This window comes from Ranitomeya variabilis, chromosome 4, assembly GCF_051348905.1.
Source record: "Ranitomeya variabilis isolate aRanVar5 chromosome 4, aRanVar5.hap1, whole genome shotgun sequence".
NCBI lineage: Eukaryota > Metazoa > Chordata > Amphibia > Anura > Dendrobatidae > Ranitomeya > Ranitomeya variabilis.
In genome coordinates, this window is record NC_135235.1 from 221,361,990 (window position 1) to 221,381,138 (window position 19,149).

Consider the following 19,149-nt stretch of genomic DNA (forward strand, 5'->3'; position numbering starts at 1 on the left):
TCTTTTTAACATATTTATTAATGACCTTGTAGGGGGCATTCAGAGTAGAATTTCAATATTTGCAGATGACACTAAACTCTGCAGGGTAATCAATACAGGGGAGGACAATTTTATATTACAGGATGATTTATGTAAACTAGAAGCTTGGGCTGATAAATGGCAAATGAGCTTTAATGGGGATAAATATAAGGTCATGCACTTGGGTAGAAGTAATAAGATGTATAACTATGTGCTTAATTCTAAAACTCTGGGCAAAACCATCAATGAAAAAGACCTGGGTATATGGGTGGATGACAAACTCATATTCAGTGGCCAGTGTCAGGCAGCTGCTACAAAGGCAAATAAAATAATGGGATGCATTAAAAAAGACATAGATGCTCATGAGGAGAACATAATTTTACCTCTATACAAGTCACTAGTTTGACCACACTTAGAATACTGTGCACAGTTCTGGTCTCCGGTGTATAAGAAAGACATAGCTGAACTGGAGCGGGTGAAGAGAAGAGTGACCAAGGTTATTAGTAGTGTTGAGCATTCCGATACCGCAAGTATCGGGTATCGGCCGATACTTGCGGTATCGGTATTCCGATACCGAGTTCCGATACTTTTGTGGTATCGGGAATCGGTATCGGATCCATATTAATGTGTAAAATAAAGAATTAAAATAAAAAATATTGATATACTCACCTCTCCGGAGGCCCCTGCACCTTACCGCTGTTAACCGGCAGCCTTCTTTGCTTAAAATGAGCGCGTTTAGGGCCTTCCATGACGTCACGGCTTCTGATTGGTCGCGTGCCGCTCATGTGACCGCCACGCGGCCAATCACAAGCCGCGACGTCATTCTCAGGTCCTAAATTCCTAATTCTAGGAATTTAGGACCTGAGAATGACGTCGCGGCTTGTGATTGGTCGCGTGGCGGTCACATGAGCGGCACGCGACCAATCAGAAGCCGTGACATCATGGAAGGCCCTAAACGCGCTCATTTTAAGCAAAGAAGGCTGCCGGTTAACAGCGGTAAGGTGCAGGGGTCTCCAGGGAGGTGAGTATATCAATATTTTTTATTTAAATTCTTTATTTTACACATTAATATGGATCCCAGGGCCTGAAGGAGAGTTTCCTCTCCTTCTGACCCTGGGAACCATCAGGATACCTTCCGATACTTGGTGTCCCATTGACTTGTATTGGTATCGGGTATCGGTATCGGCGATATCCGATACTTTTCGGGTATCGGCCGATACTATCCGATGCCGATACTTTCAAGTATCGGACGGTATCGCTCAACACTAGTTATTAGAGGACTGGGGGGTCTGCAATACCAAGATAGGTTATTACACTTGGGGCTATTTAGTTTGGAAAAACGAAGGCTAAGGGGTGATCTTATGTTAATGTATAAATGTATGAGGGGACAGTACAAAGACCTTTCTGATTATCATTTAATCATAGACCAGTGACAGGGAAAAGGGGGCATCCTCTACATCTGGAGGAAAGAAGGTTTAAGCATAAAAACAGGCGGATTCTTTCCTGTAAGAGCAGTGAGACTATGGAACTCTCTGCCGTATGATGTTGTAATGAGTGATTCATTACTTAAATTTAAGAGGGGACTGGATACCTTTCTGGAAAAGTATAATGTTACAGGGTATATACATAGATTCCTTGACAGGGCGTTGATCCAGGGAACTAGTCTGATTGTCGTATGTGGAGTCGGGAAGGAATTTTTTTTCCCCAAGGTGGAGCTTACTATTTGCCACATGGTTTTTTTTGCCTTCCTCTGGATCAACATGTTAGGGCATGTTAGGTTAGGCTATGGGTTGAACTAGATGGACTTAAAGTCTTCCTTCAACCTTAATAACTATGTAACTATGTAACTATGTAACACACACTTCCTGGTAACACGAGGTGTTTGGTATGGACCCTGAACTTTATTGTTCAAATTCGCCCATCTCTAGTGGTTATAGCACTGCTGCTGTGCAGTGTGGGATTCTGGGTTCAAGGACAACATCTACAAGAAGTTTATACTTTATTCCCATTTTTGGGTGGGTCGGTCTCATCTGGATTCTCCAGTTTCTGCCCACACTTCACAGACATGCTGATAGGGAATTTAGGTTGTGAGCCCCAGTGGAAACAGTGGTGATTATGTCTGTAAAGCCCTGGGAAATAGGCGCGAAATAAGCAAAGCATAATAAATACGGGCATGCACTTTCTCTATGTACCTCCATTAACTTTGGGGATGTTTTCTTTTACTTCTCTCTCGATCTTTTGCTCCTTCTCTTTTCTCTCTCCATCTCCCTTTTTCTTCTCTTTCTCTCTCTCTCTTCCTATTCTCTATCTCTCTTTTATTCTCTTCTTCGTCTCTTGATTGCAGTCCATCTTAAACTAACAAGCTCTGTCCAGTTCCTAACTCCCTGGGAGATATAGCATTCCATGCTCAAACCCCCACCCGATTGTTTATCACTCTCCGCACTTTTCTTACATATGGTATACTTACTTTCCGTTAATTCAACCTAATCTTTTGTTCTCTTCAGCTTCCACTTTTAGTCCTAGATTTCATCCGGCAGTTTATCACTTTCAGTATTTCATTCCATTCTCAGCATCATTGCTTTCTTCTTCGGGGAAATATTTTTATTCTCCTCTTTATGTTTTTCTAAGTATGTTGATACATTAATAAGTTTACTGTGAGGTGGCTGAACCATTATCATCTACATTACAACTGTGTGACAGGAGCAATGCAATAATCATCATTATATGTGATAAAAGATTTTGTACTTCCTTCACTTTTTAGTCCTGCCCCATACTTTCTTAGTTCTTAACACTGAAAAGGTATGATCCCATGTAGTGTCTGTCTCACAGCTGAGACGTTACTATTCTGATTATTAATGGATGATCTTTGCATGCAAAGATGCTCTGCCAAAATCAATCAATGATCAATCATTTTTTAAACCATCCATTGGAAATCTGCAGAGAAATTCAGAAAACTGTCCCCACTTCAAAGAAACCATGTCTGTATTCCATCTTTGCTGATAGAGAGATGGATTAGACCAAACAACAGGCAACAAAGCGCAAGCTACACAGAAATGAGACACAAAGTGGATGGAACTAGGCAGAATTCTTTCGAGGTAAGACTTCATTTTTATTAAATGAAGAGATTAAAATTGTTACATTTATTACATTGGCTTTCCCATAGACTTAAATTGAAATCATTTATGCCAATTAGTTTTCTACTTTACTTTTTTAGAATTATGTCTATGTTTTACATTGAATGGTCAGACATGTCTGTTTTTAAACTGACATTTCTTATATTTTAACTGATTATACATCTAATCATCCAATGAATCATGTTCCACTTCATAATCTCCCAGAATACATGCTCATGAAAGCAATAAGACGGAACAAGCATCTTGCAATAATTTCCTGTTCTTCTGCAGCAGACTATCGTAGAGGCAGCAAAAGAGTGAATGCAAAATCTTCTTTTTCGTGTAAGAAATTTAAAGGTAAGACATTGATTAATTTCTATTTTTATAAATTCAATTAAAATATGTATATATAATAATATAATGAAATCAATATTAAACATGCTACCAATTTTCTAAGTAAATCTATTTCTGAAGATTCTGTTGATGTTTCTCCAAAAGTGTCTATGGGCGTTCCACATCATGACACTAGAATTTTGGACCATTCCTCAACGTAAAATTGCTCCAGCTAGATGATTTCTACCTGTGAACAATAATCTCGAAGTCTGACCGCAGATTCTCAATTGGATTAAGGTCTCATCTTTGACTCGACCACTGCAAAACATTTTCACATCTCGCCTTAAACCACTCGAATGTTGCTCTAGCAGTATGTTTTGGGTAATTGTGTTGTTGGAAGGTCAACCTCCATCCCAACCTCAAGACACTGACAGGCTGAAACAGATTTTTCTCAAGAATATCCCTGAATTTTGCACCATCCATCTTTCCATTGACTTGGACCATTTTCCCTTTCCTTGCTGCTGAAAAACATCCCCACAGCATGATGCTGCCACCACTATGTTTCACAGTGTTCTTGGAGGGATGGAGTGATGAGATGATTTAGTTTGGCACCAGACATACAGTAGTATTTACCTTGTTGGCCGAAAAGTTCAGTTTTGGTCTTATCTGACCACAGCGCCTTCCTCCATTTATTTGGGGAGACTCCCGCATGTCTTTTGGCAAACTCACAACGAGCCTTACAATTTTTGTGTTTAAGTAAAGGCTTTTTCTGCCCACTCTTCCATGACCACCATCTCTATGAAGTGTACAAGATATTATGGTTGTATGGAAAGATACTCTAATCTCTGCTTGGGAACTCTGCAGATCCTTCAGGAATTACCTTTGGTCTGGTGCTGCCTCTCTGATTAATTCCCACCTTGCCCAGGCTGAGAGTTTTGGAGGGTGGCCCTCTCTTGGCAGGTTTGTTGTGGCACCATATTCTTTCCATTTGATGATAATGGATTTGATAGTGTTCCGGGGATCATCAGAGATTGGGATATTTCTTTATAACCCAACCCTTGCTTGTATGTCTCACCAACGTTATCTCAACTTGTTTGGAGATCTTGTTGGTATTCATTCTGATGTGTGGTTAGTGTTGTCTCTTGTTTAATAGTGTTGCAGCCTCTGTGGCCTTTGAGAAAAGGTGTTTATGCTCTGACAGACCTTGACTTAGATTGCACACAGGGGGACTTCTTTTCACTTAGCATGTGACATATGAAGGTAATTGCTTGCAGCAGAAATTTTAGTGGCTTCGTTGTAAAAGGGGCAAATACATAAGCATACCTTAAATTTAATGTAAGCCTATTTTTTTCTCACTTCACTAACTTAGACTATTTAGTGCTGACATCACACACAAATTGGATTACTAAATAAATTAAACACAGGTTGTAATGTAAAGAAAATAGGTAAAAAGCCAAGAGGAGTGAATAATTTTGCAAGTCACTGTATAATATATATATATATATATATATATATATATATATACATATATATATATATATATATATATATATATATATATATATAAATTTTTTTAATTAAATACAATTCCAAGTAAACTCTAAGTAAATACAATTTTCTAAGCAAACACATTTCTAAATGTGTAATTGACATGAATTGCTGAATGTCAGTAACAACCCATCCAACCCACACGGCCAAAGAAATCAAGCCATAGATGTCCATGAAATAAGTTATGTTTAATAATGAGAAATTAAATGGAAATATTATTGAATACATATTGTTGAACACATGAAGAAACAGAGGTGCTAAAAGCCATGGAAAGTCATGTCACCAGCTAAAATCTATCAGTAGTAAGAAAGGAATCCTGCTACTTACCAAAAAATAATATCAGCTGCTTCAACTGATTGCCTTTAAAAAGGTGTCTTATTACCTTGGGGTCACACAAGAAACATCTCATGATGGGTTAAACCAATGAGCTGTCTTAAGACCTTTGCAACCTTATTGTTGCAAAACATACTTATGGCATTAACAGATTATTTTCTAAACTACTGAAAGTTCCAGGGTGCTCTGTTGGGGCCATAAACTGGAAGAGGAAATATCATCTTTTCACCATAAACCAGCTATGACCAGGTGCTCCACACAAGATTTCAGACAGAGAAGAGAAAATAATTAACAGAAGAGTTGTCTAAGGCCATGTGCACACGTTCAGTATTTTTCGCGTTTTTTTCGCGTTTTTTCGCTATAAAAACGTGATAAAAACGCGAAAAAAATGCTAACATATGCCTCCCATTATTTTCAGTGTATTCCGCATTTTTTGTGCAAATGTAGCCTTTTTTTCCGCAAAAAAATCACATCGCGGAAAAAAAAGCAACATGTTCATTAAAATGCGGAATTTCAGGGGATTCCGCACACCTAGGAGTGCATTGATCTGCTTACTTCCCGCACGGGGCTGTGCACACCATGCGAGAAGTAAGCAGATTATGTGCGGTTGGTACCCAGGGTGGAGGAGAGGAGACTCTCCTCCATGGACTGGGCACCATATAATTGGTCAAAAAAAAAGAATTAAAATAAAAAATAGTCATATACTCACCTTCGATGTCTTCCCGCCTCTCCGCTGCATGCTGCCGCTTCGGTTTCTATAGCTGGTGTGCGGTGAAGGACCTGCGATGACATCGCTGTCTTGTGATTGGTCGAGACCGGTCATGTGACCGCTCACGTGACCGCGACGTCATGGAAGGTCCTGAACCACACCGGCATCTATAGGAACGGATGCCTGCAGGTGAGTATAACCATTTTTTTTATTATTTTTAAACATTCTATCTTTTACTATAGATGCTGCATAGGCTGCATCTATAGTAAAAAGATGGTCACACTTGTCAAACGCTATGTTTGACAAGTGTGACCAACCTGTCAGTCAGTTTTCCAAGCGATGCTACAGATCGCTTGGAAAACTTTAGCATTCTGCAAGCTAATTACGCTTGCAGAATGCTAAAAAAACGCGAAAAAAACCGGAAAAAAAACGCAAAAAAAAAATGCGGATTTCTTGCAGAAAATTTCCGGTTTTCTTCAGGAAATTTCTGCAAGAAATCCGGACGTGTGCACATACCCTAAGAGCCAAGGACCACCGGTGGAGAGCTACAGGAAGACCTGGAATCCGCAGGTGCCATTATTTAAAAGAAAACATTAAGCACTTACAGTTAGGTCCATATATATTTGGACAAAGACAACATTTTTCTACTTTTGGTAATAGGCATTACCACAATGAATTTTAAACAAAACAATTCAGATGCAGTTGAAGTTCAGACTTTCAGCTTTCATTTGAGGGTATCCACATTAAAATTGGATGAAGGGTTTAGGAGTTTCAGCTCCTTAACCTCTGCCACCCTGTTTTTACAGGGACCAAAAGTAATTGGACAATTGACTCCAAGGCTATTTCATGGACAGGTGTGGGCAATCCCTTCAATATGTAATTCTCAATTAAGCATATAAAAGGCCTGGAGTTGATTTGAAGTGTGGTGCTTGCATTTGAAAGGTTTTGCTGTTAAGTAAACATGTGGTCAAAGGAGCTCTCCATGCAGGTGAAACAAGCCATCCTTAAGCTGCGAAAACAGAAAAAACCCATCCGAGAAATTGCTACATTATTAGGAGTGGCAAAATCTACAGTTTGGTCCATCCTGAGAAAGAAAGAAAGCACTGGTGAACTCATCAATGCAAAAAGACCTGGGCACCCACAGAAGACAACAGTGGTGGATGATCACAGAATAATCTCCATGGTGAAGAGAAACCCCTTCACAACAGCCAACCAAGTGAACAACACTCTCCAGGAGGTAGGTGTATCAATATCCAAATCTACCATAAAGAGAAGACTGCATGAAAGTAAATACAGAGGGTTCACTGCACGGTGCAAGCCACTCATAAGTGTCAAGAATAAAAAGGCTAGACTGGACTTTGCTAAAAAACATCTAAAAAAGCCAGCACAGTTCTGGAAGAACATTTTTTGGACAGATGAAACCAAGATCAACCTCTACCAGAATGATGGAAAGAGAAAAGTATGGCGAAGGCGTGGTACAGCTCACGGTCCAAAGCATACCACATCATCTGTAAAACACGGCGGAGGCAGTGTGATGGCTTGGCCATGCATGGCTGCCAGTGGCACTGGGTCCTTAGTGTTTATTGATGATGTGACACAGGACAGAAGCAGCCGAATGAATTCTGAGGTCTTCAGAGCCATAATGTGTGCTCAGAGCCAGCCAAATGCAGCCAAACTGATTGGTCATCGTTTCATACTATAGATTGACACTGACCCAAAACATAAAGCCAAAGCAACCCAGGAGTTTATTAAAGCAAAGAAGTGGAATATTATTGAATAACCAAGTCAGTCACTTGATCTCAACCCAATTGAGCATGCATTTCACTTGTTAAAGACTAAACTTCAGACAGAAAGGCCCACAAACAAACAGCAACTGAAAACCACCGCAGTGAAGGCCTGGCAGACCATGAAAAAGGAGGAAACACAGCGTCTGGTGATGTCCATGAGTTCAAGACTTCAGGCAGTCATTGCCAACAAAGGGTTTTCAACCAAGTACTAAAAATGAACATTTCATTAAAAATTATTGAATCTGTCCAATTACTTTTGGTCCCTTTAAAAACAGGGTGGCACCTGTTAAGGAGTTGAAACTCCTAAACACTTCATCCAATTTTAATGTGGATACCCTCAAATGAAAGCTGAAAGTGTGAACTTCAACTGCATCTGAATTGTTTTGTTTAAAATTCATTGTGGTAATGTCTATAACCAAAATTAGAAAAATGTTGTCTCTGTCCAAATATATATGGACCTAACTGTAATTAACCTCCAAGGCCTGTATGCTTGCTCACCACGCAATACTACACTACTGAGCAAATTGCATGTTCGAGCTATTTTATAGTTCACTCAAAAACACTTACACAAGACTGTGAAATACTGGAATTATATAGTCCGGTAAAAAAAACAATATTGACCTTTTTGGATGCCATAATACACACCATTTTTAGAGGTCACTGTATATCACCCCAACAAAACCATACCAACAGTGAAGTTATGAAGTGGGAACATCATGGTGTGGGACAGTTTTTCAGCATACGGAACTGGCACACGTCATGTAATTAAAGGAAGAAAGGAACAAATGTGCCTAGACATTTTTGATAAAAGTCTGCTGCCATAAACCAGGATGATGAAGAAGAAATGAGGGTGGACATTTCAGAAAGACAATTATCCCAAACACACAGCCAAGGAAATACTCAATTGGTTTCAGAGAAAGAAAATAAAACTGCTAGAATGGCCGAGCCGATCACCGGACCTGAATCCAAGAGAAAATGTATGGAAGGAACTAAAGCTCAGAGGTCATAGAAGGAATCCATGGGACCTTCAGAAATGAAAGATTGTTTGTGTGGAAGAATATACCAATGTCATACGTGAGCAATGCCTGCAACTAGTTTGTCCATACAGTAGACATCTTGAAGATGTCTTCACCACCTAAGGCTTTTGTATGAAGTATTAAATACATTTCAGTAATCTTGTTCAATACTTTTCTCCTGTGTCATTTGTCATTAATACACATATCTTAATTTATGTACATGAATGGTTTTAATTATTTGCCTTCGTGGATTGGATGGGTTGTTCACAACATTTGGTGAGAATTTCCAGTCAATAGCACCTTTAGAAATGTACTTAGAAAATTGGTGACTTGTTCAATACTTACTTCACCTGCTATATATATACAAAAGGCATATAAATGGATAACAATTCTAGGCATCGTGGTTCCTAATGGTAATGAATCTATTGGGTTCTCCTCCTTTTTATAATATTTCTGCTACCAATTTGATAAGATTTTAATATTCAATTTTCAACAGTTTTTCATTCATGTAGTCATATGTGGTTATTTATTTGCTTTCCTAATATCACTCTAGTGCGTTCATGATTTAAGGGTAATGTCTGTTCAACCCAAGCAGGTCATATTTGGGGAAACCTAAATACATTCGACACTTCAGAGCATTTATTTTCCAATCTGTATTGTTTATTGGTTTGCCATATATTTATATAACTATTATCTGCACATCTGAAATTTAAAAAACTGATAAATACCTTGAACTCACCTGTCACGCTCCAATCAGGTGGTCTTTTTTTGGTCTAAAAGGCCTCTTCTTCTGTCAAGTGTTATATACAGTATTACTCCAGCACTTACCATCTTTGGCGCCGTCTAGGTTCCATGTCATCTCGATGTTGAGTGATGCACACAATCATGGCCACTCGGTGCCTAGTCAGAACTGAACATGCCAGGAGCTGGAGGCAGACACAGACACTGCACAGTACAGAAGAAAAAGCCATACCAGACAAAAGAAGACCACTTTGGTGTGCTCGAAAAATATATTCGAGTCCCCGCCGCTGTATATCTTGCGGCTGTTCGACAGCCACAACAAATGCATGGACCTCCTATTCGTAAGTCAATCCCTCCATGTGCTGTGGCTGTCAAACAGCCGTGAGACACGCAGCCGTGGGGACTCAAACATATTTTTAATTTTTTTTAATTTTTCAAGCACTCCAAAGACATTTGGTTAGCACAAGAGCATGCTCGAATAGCGCCTTAACAAAGCACTCATCACTAATAGCTACCTCTGAATCATAAATAAGAGGAATTGCTAGATAATAGAATGCACACATTTTGTACAATGAAACTAGATGTGTTTTTAATAAAAGACAATTTCTTATTTACTTTTTATGATTTTTCTTTAATAACTATTATTTTTATTTATGTTTCTTTCAGGTACAATGGATACCACTGAATTCAGTTTACTTGATACACTTCTGGATTACGATAACCTGTAGGTTTATCTTCCTCATGTTATATTACTCTAAAGAAAATCAGTGTAGACTTTATTCATTTTTACATCTGAGTCTTTGCCCAGAACTGCAGGCGATGCTATTTTTTTTACGTGCATAAAATATATTTTGCTGCAGAATTTTCACTTAATGGGATTGTCAGGTGGAAACAAGGATAGGTGATAAATTGTTTGTTGGTGGGGGACCAACTGCTGGATCCTGCACTGATCAGCAAAATGGTGAACTTTTATTCCCGCTACAATGGAGTGGCAGGGCAAAATCTCGACTGATGTTCTGTTCATTCTCTGTTGGGTTGATAAGTGCTGCTTAGCTTTTTACAACAATTGTGCGGCGGACAGTCTTATATTCTGATACCCAATTTTGTAACAGGGATAAAAGTGCTTCATTGTGGCTAAAAATTCACAGTTTTGCCTATCAGTGTAGGTCTCAGCAGTCTGGCCCTCATTGATCAGTAAATTATCATCTACCCTGTGGATAAGTGCAAACATGTTTTCTCTGGATAACCCTTTTAAATGTTTATGATATTCTATCTTTGTCTAAAAAGCCTGAAAGGGTCAAGTCTCATCATGAAAATTGCAAAGATATGGAAAATTTCATATAACTAGTCAAAAAATTCAGAACAGAGATACAGTATAATGAGCACTTAGTTCTTCGGTTATGGAATGGTGGAATATGCTGTAGTGACCTAACATCACATCGTGACCTCACTTTAGCAATGTGTTTTTTTCTCCCTATCCTCAATAGGTGACTAATAAAATATTAATATTTCATTATCCTAACTTCTTCCCTATCTTGATTTACAAGGTCAGATTATGACTCAACTTACTGCCTCAGTTGTGAGTATATTTTGCAGAAGATGTCAATTACTTTCTACGCCATCATTTTTATTCTTGGGATTATCGGTAATGTAATAGTCATCTGGATTGCCGGATTCAGGATGAAGAAGACAATCAGTGCCGTGTGGTTCCTCAACCTGGCCATCGCGGACTTCCTGTGTTGTGCATCTATTCCTCTGAGAATTGTAGACTGGGTTTACTTCTCTTTTTCAGAGCTACCAATACTTTTTTGCATATTCAGCATGATTCTGTTTACTCTAAACATGAGCGCCAGTGTTCTTCTCTTGACGGCCATGAGTATTGACCACTGGGTATCCGTCATGTGGCCAATTTGGGCAAAAGTTCATAGGACTTGTAAAAAAGCTAGAATCACTGTGGGAATCATTTGGGTATTGAGTTTGGCCTTTACTGGTTTCATTTTTTACTGCTATAAAGTTTATAATCTTGAGTTATATGAGTGGTGTCTAACTGATATTCAAAATGATGATTCATCTTATATTGATACACAACACACCATTCATATGATCAGAATCTTTATAATGTTTCTGATGCCTTTTCTCATCATCCTGATCTGTTATGTCACCATCTATTTCAAAGTTAAAAAATGTAAAAGATCCCAGAGATCTCAGAGATCCTCCAGGATCATCACCGCTGTTATCTTGTGTTTCTTCATCTGTTGGCTTCCATATTACATCTGTCCAATAACACCTCTGTATTATGATTCTGACATTCAATTCTTTACAGTAACTACTATTGTTATCAACCTGGCTTGTCTTAAAAGTTGCATTAATCCAATCATTTATGCTTTTATGGGTCAAGGTTTTAAACAAACTTTTTTCAGATCCATCCCCTCCAGACTCGAAAGCACTTTAAACGAACACCCTAATGACCCATGCGTAAAACAAGAGGATTTTTGAACATATTCACATCACACAAGTTCCTAACTTAGTTTTCCATGTTTTAAAAGAATGTATCATTTAATGTTAAAATTAAATTTGATTGTATTATGAAAAGCTGCAAAGCATATTCTTTGTTTGAAAATATATAACTATATACTATATACCTTTTTAAGGCTTATCTACTAGTCTTGCTGTAGAGACTTGGGAAAGGATAACAGTTATCTCATTAAGTGTAGTAGACAGGGACAGTGAAGTCTTCTCATTATTGTTGCAACCCATTATGGTTTCATCAATATGAATTAAGCTAAGAGATGAGTTGGTCAATTCTCGGGACTCCAGTGTCCAGGTCAGTGGTACTTAGCAGCTATACAGGGTGTGAGGCAGTGACCCCTGTTACAGCTAGGGGGCACTGTTTGTTCTCCCCAGGACATGCACAGAGGCATAGTGAGGCCATGAGGGGGCTTTACAGTCGCAGGTGATTACAATTGTTAAAGGTCCTGTAGTATAGAGAGTTGAGGCTGAGGAATCTCAGGTGTGTCAGGGCCAGAGTGAGGCCTGGCAACCCACAGCATACACAGTGGTGCTGCTGTCCACAATGACTGATCACAGATGTGGACAGGTCTTGTGCCCAGAGGTGAACTAGAGGTAGACTGTCCTGTGCCCGAAAGAAGGACTTGCATATGTCAAAACTACAGACAGGAGGATGTCAAGGTCTGTGTACGGCTGTAAGTACAGACTGTTATACAGCGGTGCAGGACACCCACGGAACTAGTCAGAGGAGGACTGGCATGTGTAGTGACTGTAACCTAAAGGATGCTGTTATGAACTGGTGTGAATTCAAAACTGAAGTTATATGCAATTAATATATATGCATTTGTGTGGTTTGGAACCTTTTATGTTTGAACTTTGTGGATCACTGCCTCTTCACTGCTGCCAGTGCACTACAAAGGGCACCACAATTTTCTTACCTTTTGGCACCCCTTGCATGGCATTTTGATTTGTCTGTGTTGTCACAACCTCATCTGTGCGACATAATGCACAGATGATCCTACACCAGCTCTGGCTAGTCAAAAGCTTCAACATGGACGCATGAAGGAGAGAGATTCATGGCACTCAATTCAAGCCAACAGGTACCACTGACCTGGATGATGAACCGGAGTCTCACGAATCCATCCACTCATCTCTAGAAGTAGATAGTTGCCATTTTTTAAGTACTGCATTATTCTTACAGTTAAACGATCTTTGTTTAATTTGTAAGATGCAGCAGCCCTGTGCTTAAAGGGAACAATCAGGGTGTTAGATCACTAACTAAAGGGTGTGTAAAGGCCCTTTAATGGTTATCAAGTCAATATTTTGCTTGTAGAATTTAGTTTGTGTTAGGGGCTATACACTGCTCTTCCAGCTCCTCTTCCTCTCTCCTTATTTCCCCGCCAATGCCTTCCTCCGGTATCTGACAGACAGTTCACTCTTCTCTCAGTGACCTACCTTCCCTACGCAGGATTATGTGCCGATACCATCATTTCCAAGCGTTGTCTTTAAACACCTGATGATGACTTTGTGAGCTGGACTGTTGTTCTGCCCTCTCTTAATGAGACAACATTGGACAACGATGGCATCTGATCAGAATCTCAGGCAGGAGAGGCAGACCACTGATAGGACAGATACTTGCCAATTGGCAGTGGGTGGGGAAATAGGTAATAAAGCAAGAAAGCTGCACGTGCAGTCTCTGCTCCCTGCACTTGCAATTACAACATCAGGGCTGCATTTCTCTACAATTTCCAAATTAAACATTAAAGCAAGCTATGGATTTAATGAGCTTTAAATTGCCTTTGCACACAAACTATGTGTTTAGTTGAGGAGTAGTGTTGAGCATTCCGATGCTGCAAGTATCGGGTATCGGCCGATACTTGCTGTATCGGAATTCCGATACCGGGATTCCGATACTCTTGTGGTATCGGGTATCGGGTATCGGAACAACATTTTATTTTAATTCTCTCTTTTACACATTTTAACATTGTTAAAATGTGTAAAAGAGAGAATTAAAATAAAAAATATCGCTATACTCACCTGTCCGACGCAGCCGGGACCTCAGCGCAGGAACCGGCAGCGTTGTTTGTTTAAAATTCCCGCTTTTACATGGTTACGCGAACTCCCGGCTTGTGATTGGTCAGGGCGCCCATGTTGCCGGGCCGCGGACCAATCACAGCAAGCCGTGACGAAAATACGTCACGGCTTGCTGTGATTGGTCCGCGTCCCGGCAACATGGCCGCCATTAACCAATCACAAGCCGTGACGTCACGGGAGGCTGGACTTGCGCGCTTTTGAAAAAGCGCGCGTGTCCAGCCTCCAGTGACGTCCCGGCTTATGATTGGTTGCGCCGCGATCAACCAATCACAAGCCGGGAGGCTGGACACGCGCGCAATTTTAAAATGCGCGCTTGTCCTGCCTCCCGTGACGTCACGGCTTGTGATTGGTTAATGGCGGCCATGTTGCCGGGCCGCGGACCAATCACAGCAAGCCGTGACGTATTTTCGTCACGGCTTGCTGTGATTGGTCCGCGTCCCGGCAACATGGCGCCGTGACCAATCATAAGCCGGGACGTCACTGGAGGCTGGACACGCGCGCTTTTTCAAAAGCGCGCAAGTCCAGCCTCCCGTGACGTCACGGCTTGTGATTGGTTAATGGCGGCCATGTTGCCGGGACGCGGACCAATCACAGCAAGCCGTGACGTATTTTCGTCACGGCTTGCTGTGATTGGTCCGCGGCCCGGCAACATGGGCGCCCTGACCAATCACAAGCCGGGAGTTCGCGTAACCATGTAAAAGCGGGAATTTTAAACAAACAACGCTGCCGGTTCCTGCGCTGAGGTCCCGGCTGCGTCGGAGAGGTAAAGTATAGCGATATTTTTTATTTTAATTCTTTCTTTTACACATTTATATGGTTCCCAGGGCCTGAAGGAGAGTTTCCTCTCCTTCAGACCCTGGGAACCATCAGGAATACCGTCCGATACTTGAGTCCCATTGACTTGTATTGGTATCGGGTATCGGTATCGGATTGGATCCGATACTTTGCCGGTATCGGCCGATACTTTCCGATACCGATACTTTCAAGTATCGGACGGTATCGCTCAACACTATTGAGGAGGCTAATATTCCGATGACCGATTTCAAACGACAAATTAATTTTCTTGTAAAATGTTTTAATTTTTTTAAATTTTACTTTCAATTTTTTAACAGTTTGTTCAACATTAGTACCAACATATTTTCTTTCTTAAACATTATTAAAATTAATATTTTGTTAAATGCATAACAATTAATAAAATAAACTATAAGTTTGAAGAATTTGTATAACTCTTTTCAGAAAAGAGGAGCTTTCACCAGTTTGAGAATGTTAAACTGGTCACATTTGTGAATAATGGCTGAAGAACTGAATTACAGAGATATTAGCTTGTAAAAATCAATTTATCATTTATGTCATAGTTCAACTGATATTTTTCTTTTGGGGTGTGGACTTCTTACCCTGAATGACTTCTCCTGCGTAACTCCTCTTGCTTATGATTGGTCAATGTCATGCAGGAGAAGAAGTATACACTGCTAAAAACGAATGCCTCCAGAGAAGACTAGAATGTATATTTTCTATGTAAGATACGTAATGATACACAGCTCTGGTCTCTTCAATGATCTCACTGCTGGCAGCTACTGTGTAAAGTACAGCAGAGCTTAGTGTCATTACAAACACCTTCTGCAGATTTCATCTCAAGCAGACAGTGTGAAGGAATAGGATTGGGAACAACATTCTGAGTGAAGACCTGCACAGGTGTTTGTTATCACATCCTTCCCCTTAAAATCACATTGACTGCAGTGAAATGAAAGCTTCTAGAGGTGATTGTAATTACATATATCTCTGCTGTACTGTACCTAGCAGATGACAGCAGTGACATCATTGAGCAGAGCAGGACTGTATGTCATTACATGTCTCACGTAGAAATTGTGTGCTATGACTTTCTCTGTGGGCGTGTTCTTTTTTTCTCCTGAATGTTGCTGTAAGCTTATGATTGGTCAACAACATCATGAAGGGGAAAAAAAAGATGAATCTCTGCTAATATCCCCTTTGTCATAGCATGAATTAACATCTAAACTTTGAAAGCTAATATCTATGTTACAGAGAGGAGAAAAACTAAAAATAAACTACATTTTTTCAAAATCTGCAGCTGCTAATCCACAATTTGGCCAGGTCAGCATACAAAACCACTGAAATGTCCTCTGTGAGGAGAAGTTCAATCTAGAAAGAAAGAGCATTATGTTTCCAGAAAAGCAGACCATACTGTTTATCTGCTTACTTGCAGAAGCACTTTTCATGAATCTCCTAATAAAATTACTTCCAGCAACAAATTTTGCAAAATGGCTATATCAATAGTATTTTCAAGGATAAAGTGTCCGTGAGCAATGGTCAGCAATGCAGTTGAGCACCATTCATTGAGTTGGGGCTCACAACATAAATTCCCTATCAGTATATGTTTCAAAGAAGGGAGAAAATCAGAGCAAACACAGGGAGAACATCATTGCGGATGCTGATATACCGTATATACTCGAGTATAAGCCGACCTGAGTATAAGCCAAGACCCCTAATTTTGCCACAAAAAATTGGGAAAACTTAATGACTTGAGCATAAGCCTATGGAGGGAAATGCAGCAGCAGCTACTAGTAAATTTCAAAAGTAAAAATAGATACCAATAAAAGTTAAATTAATTGAGACATCAGTAGGTTAACTGTTTTTGAATATCCATATTGAATCAGGAGCCCCATATGATGCTCCATAAAGTTCATGATGGGCCCCATAAGATGCTTCGTACAAATATATGCCCCATATAATGCTGCACAAAGGTTGATTATAGCCCCATAAGATGTTTCCATAGAAAATGTGCCCCATATAATGCTGCATAAAGGTTGATTATGGCCCCACAAGATGCTCCACTGAAAATGTGCCCCATATAATGCTGCATAAAGGTTGATTATGGCCCCATAAGATGCTCCATAGAAAATGTGCCCCATACAATGCTGCACAAAGGTTGATTATGGCCCCATAACATGCTCCATAGAAACATTTGCCCCATATAATGCTGCATAAAGGTTGATTATGGCCTCATAAGATGCTCCATAGAAACATTTGCACCATATGCTGCTGCTGTGATTAAAAAAAATTACATACTCACCTCTTGTCCTGAGCAGGCGGGGACCCTGTCACTTGCGATATTCACCTGTCCCTGTTCCACCATCGCGCTGCTCAGGCAGAGGGCGGTGCACACACTGAACATGTCATCGCGCCCTCTGACATGAACATCACAGCGGACGCGGAAGGCGGAGCGGCACGTGGTGGTGGAACGGGGACAGGTGAATATCGCATGGCTCACTCTCCCCATCATACTCACCCTCATTGCCGCTCATTAAAGTAATGAATATGCGCTAGGAGTGGAGTTGCGTCCATATTCATTACTTCAATGAGCGGTACCACGTGACCACTGAACACAGGTAAAGCTGAGGGCACCAGAGAAGCAGGGACATGCAGAGATGTGACGGGAGCAGGTGAGTATGGTGTGACAGCTGCTGCTCCCCCTCCCCCATCGATCCACTGGGACAACCACTCGAGTATAAGCCGAGAGGGGCACTTTCAGCCTAAAAAATGGGCTGAAAATCTCTGCTTATACTCGAGTATATATGGTAACTAAATAAAGACTCAATAAGATGCATCTGGTTAACAAAGAAAGACACGTTAGAATGTTAATAAAACACAATAACGAACATATGTTAAGGATTACTTTGCTAGTGCATTTATACCTTATATTCAAAATCTAGAGTATTAAAGTGTATAAACACATGATAATATTATTAACATTGCAGCATAACTTTTATAATCGTGTGTATGGCACTAAAAATGGACATAAGTCCTGTAGTGTGCACAAGTCTCTGTGTGCACATACTGAGGACTCTATAAATAAATGTATCATCTTGATTTCAGCCTCTGGATGTTTGGTGTCATGAATCCCCAATGGCTAGGGATAGCACAGGATGAGCAAAGTATAATAAATATCGGACGAGCTCTAGGGTGATGGAACCTGGGCTGACCGCTGCCCTAAGCCTGACAAACGCAACTAGAGATAGCCAGGGAGCGTGCCTACGTTGGTTCTAGACGCCACGCACCAGCCTAAGAGCTAACTAGTACTGCAGAGAAAACAAAGACCTCACTTGCCTCCAGAGGAATTAACCCCAAAGATATAGTTGCCCCCCACATGTATTGACGGTGAAATGAGAGGAAGGCACACACATAGAGATGATGTATATAGCTTTAGCAAATAGAGGCCCGCTGAAAACTAGAAAGCAGAATGACACAAAAGGGGACTGAGCGGTCAGCAAAAAACCCTAATCAAAAAAACCATCCTGAGATTACAAGAACCCATGTGCCAACTCATGGCACATGGGGAGAACCTCAGTCCACTAGAGCAACCAGCTAACAAAGAGACATTCAAAGCAAGCTGGACAAAAAACCAAACAACTGAAAATCAGCACTTAGCTTATCCTGAAAGATCTGGGAGCAGGTAGGCAGGAACCAAACAGAGCACATCTGAACACATTGATAGCCGGCAAGGGAAATGACAGAGAGGCCAGGTAAAATAGGAAACACCCAGCCTCTGATGGACAGATGGAAACCAAAGGCCGCAACCCACCAAAGTCACCCAGTACCAGCAGTAACCACCAGAGGGAGCCCGCAAACAGAATCCACAACAGTACCCCCCCTTGAGGAGGGGTCATCGAACCCTCACGAGAACCCCCAGGGCGATCAGGGTGAGCTCTATGGAAGGCGCGGACCAAATCAGTCGCATGAACATCGGAGGCGACCACCCAGGAATTGTCCTCCTGACCATAACCCTTCCACTTAACCAAATACTGGAGTTTGCGTCTGGAAACGCGAGAATCCAAGATCTTTTCAACAACATACTCCAATTCTCCCTCCACCAGCACCGGAGCAGGAGGCTCGACCGAAGGAACAACAGGCACCTCATACCTCCGCAACAACGA

The 19,149-nt window shown here is 40.7% G+C and overlaps 1 protein-coding gene across 1 annotated transcript; it reads left to right on the forward strand.

Moving 5' to 3' along the window:
• Positions 1-2,859: 2,859 nt before the first annotated feature.
• On the forward strand, positions 2,860-13,930 carry LOC143770427 (C3a anaphylatoxin chemotactic receptor-like). Its single transcript, XM_077260047.1, has 4 exons — positions 2,860-3,113; positions 3,423-3,488; positions 10,265-10,322; positions 11,146-13,930. The coding sequence occupies exons 3-4, from the start codon at positions 10,270-10,272 to the stop codon at positions 12,092-12,094; spliced, it is 1,002 nt and encodes a 333-aa protein (XP_077116162.1). The 5' UTR covers positions 2,860-3,113; positions 3,423-3,488; positions 10,265-10,269; the 3' UTR covers positions 12,095-13,930.
• The last annotated feature ends 5,219 nt before the right edge of the window (positions 13,931-19,149 follow it).

Bases quoted from the DNA above. Each gene is read 5' to 3' on its own strand.
- LOC143770427 (XM_077260047.1), top strand. From the start codon at position 10,270: ATGGATACCACTGAATTCAGTTTACTTGATACACTTCTGGATTACGAT. The intron at 10,323-11,145 runs GTAGGTTTATCT...TTGATTTACAAG, and splicing joins CTTCTGGATTACGATAACCT to GTCAGATTATGACTCAACTT.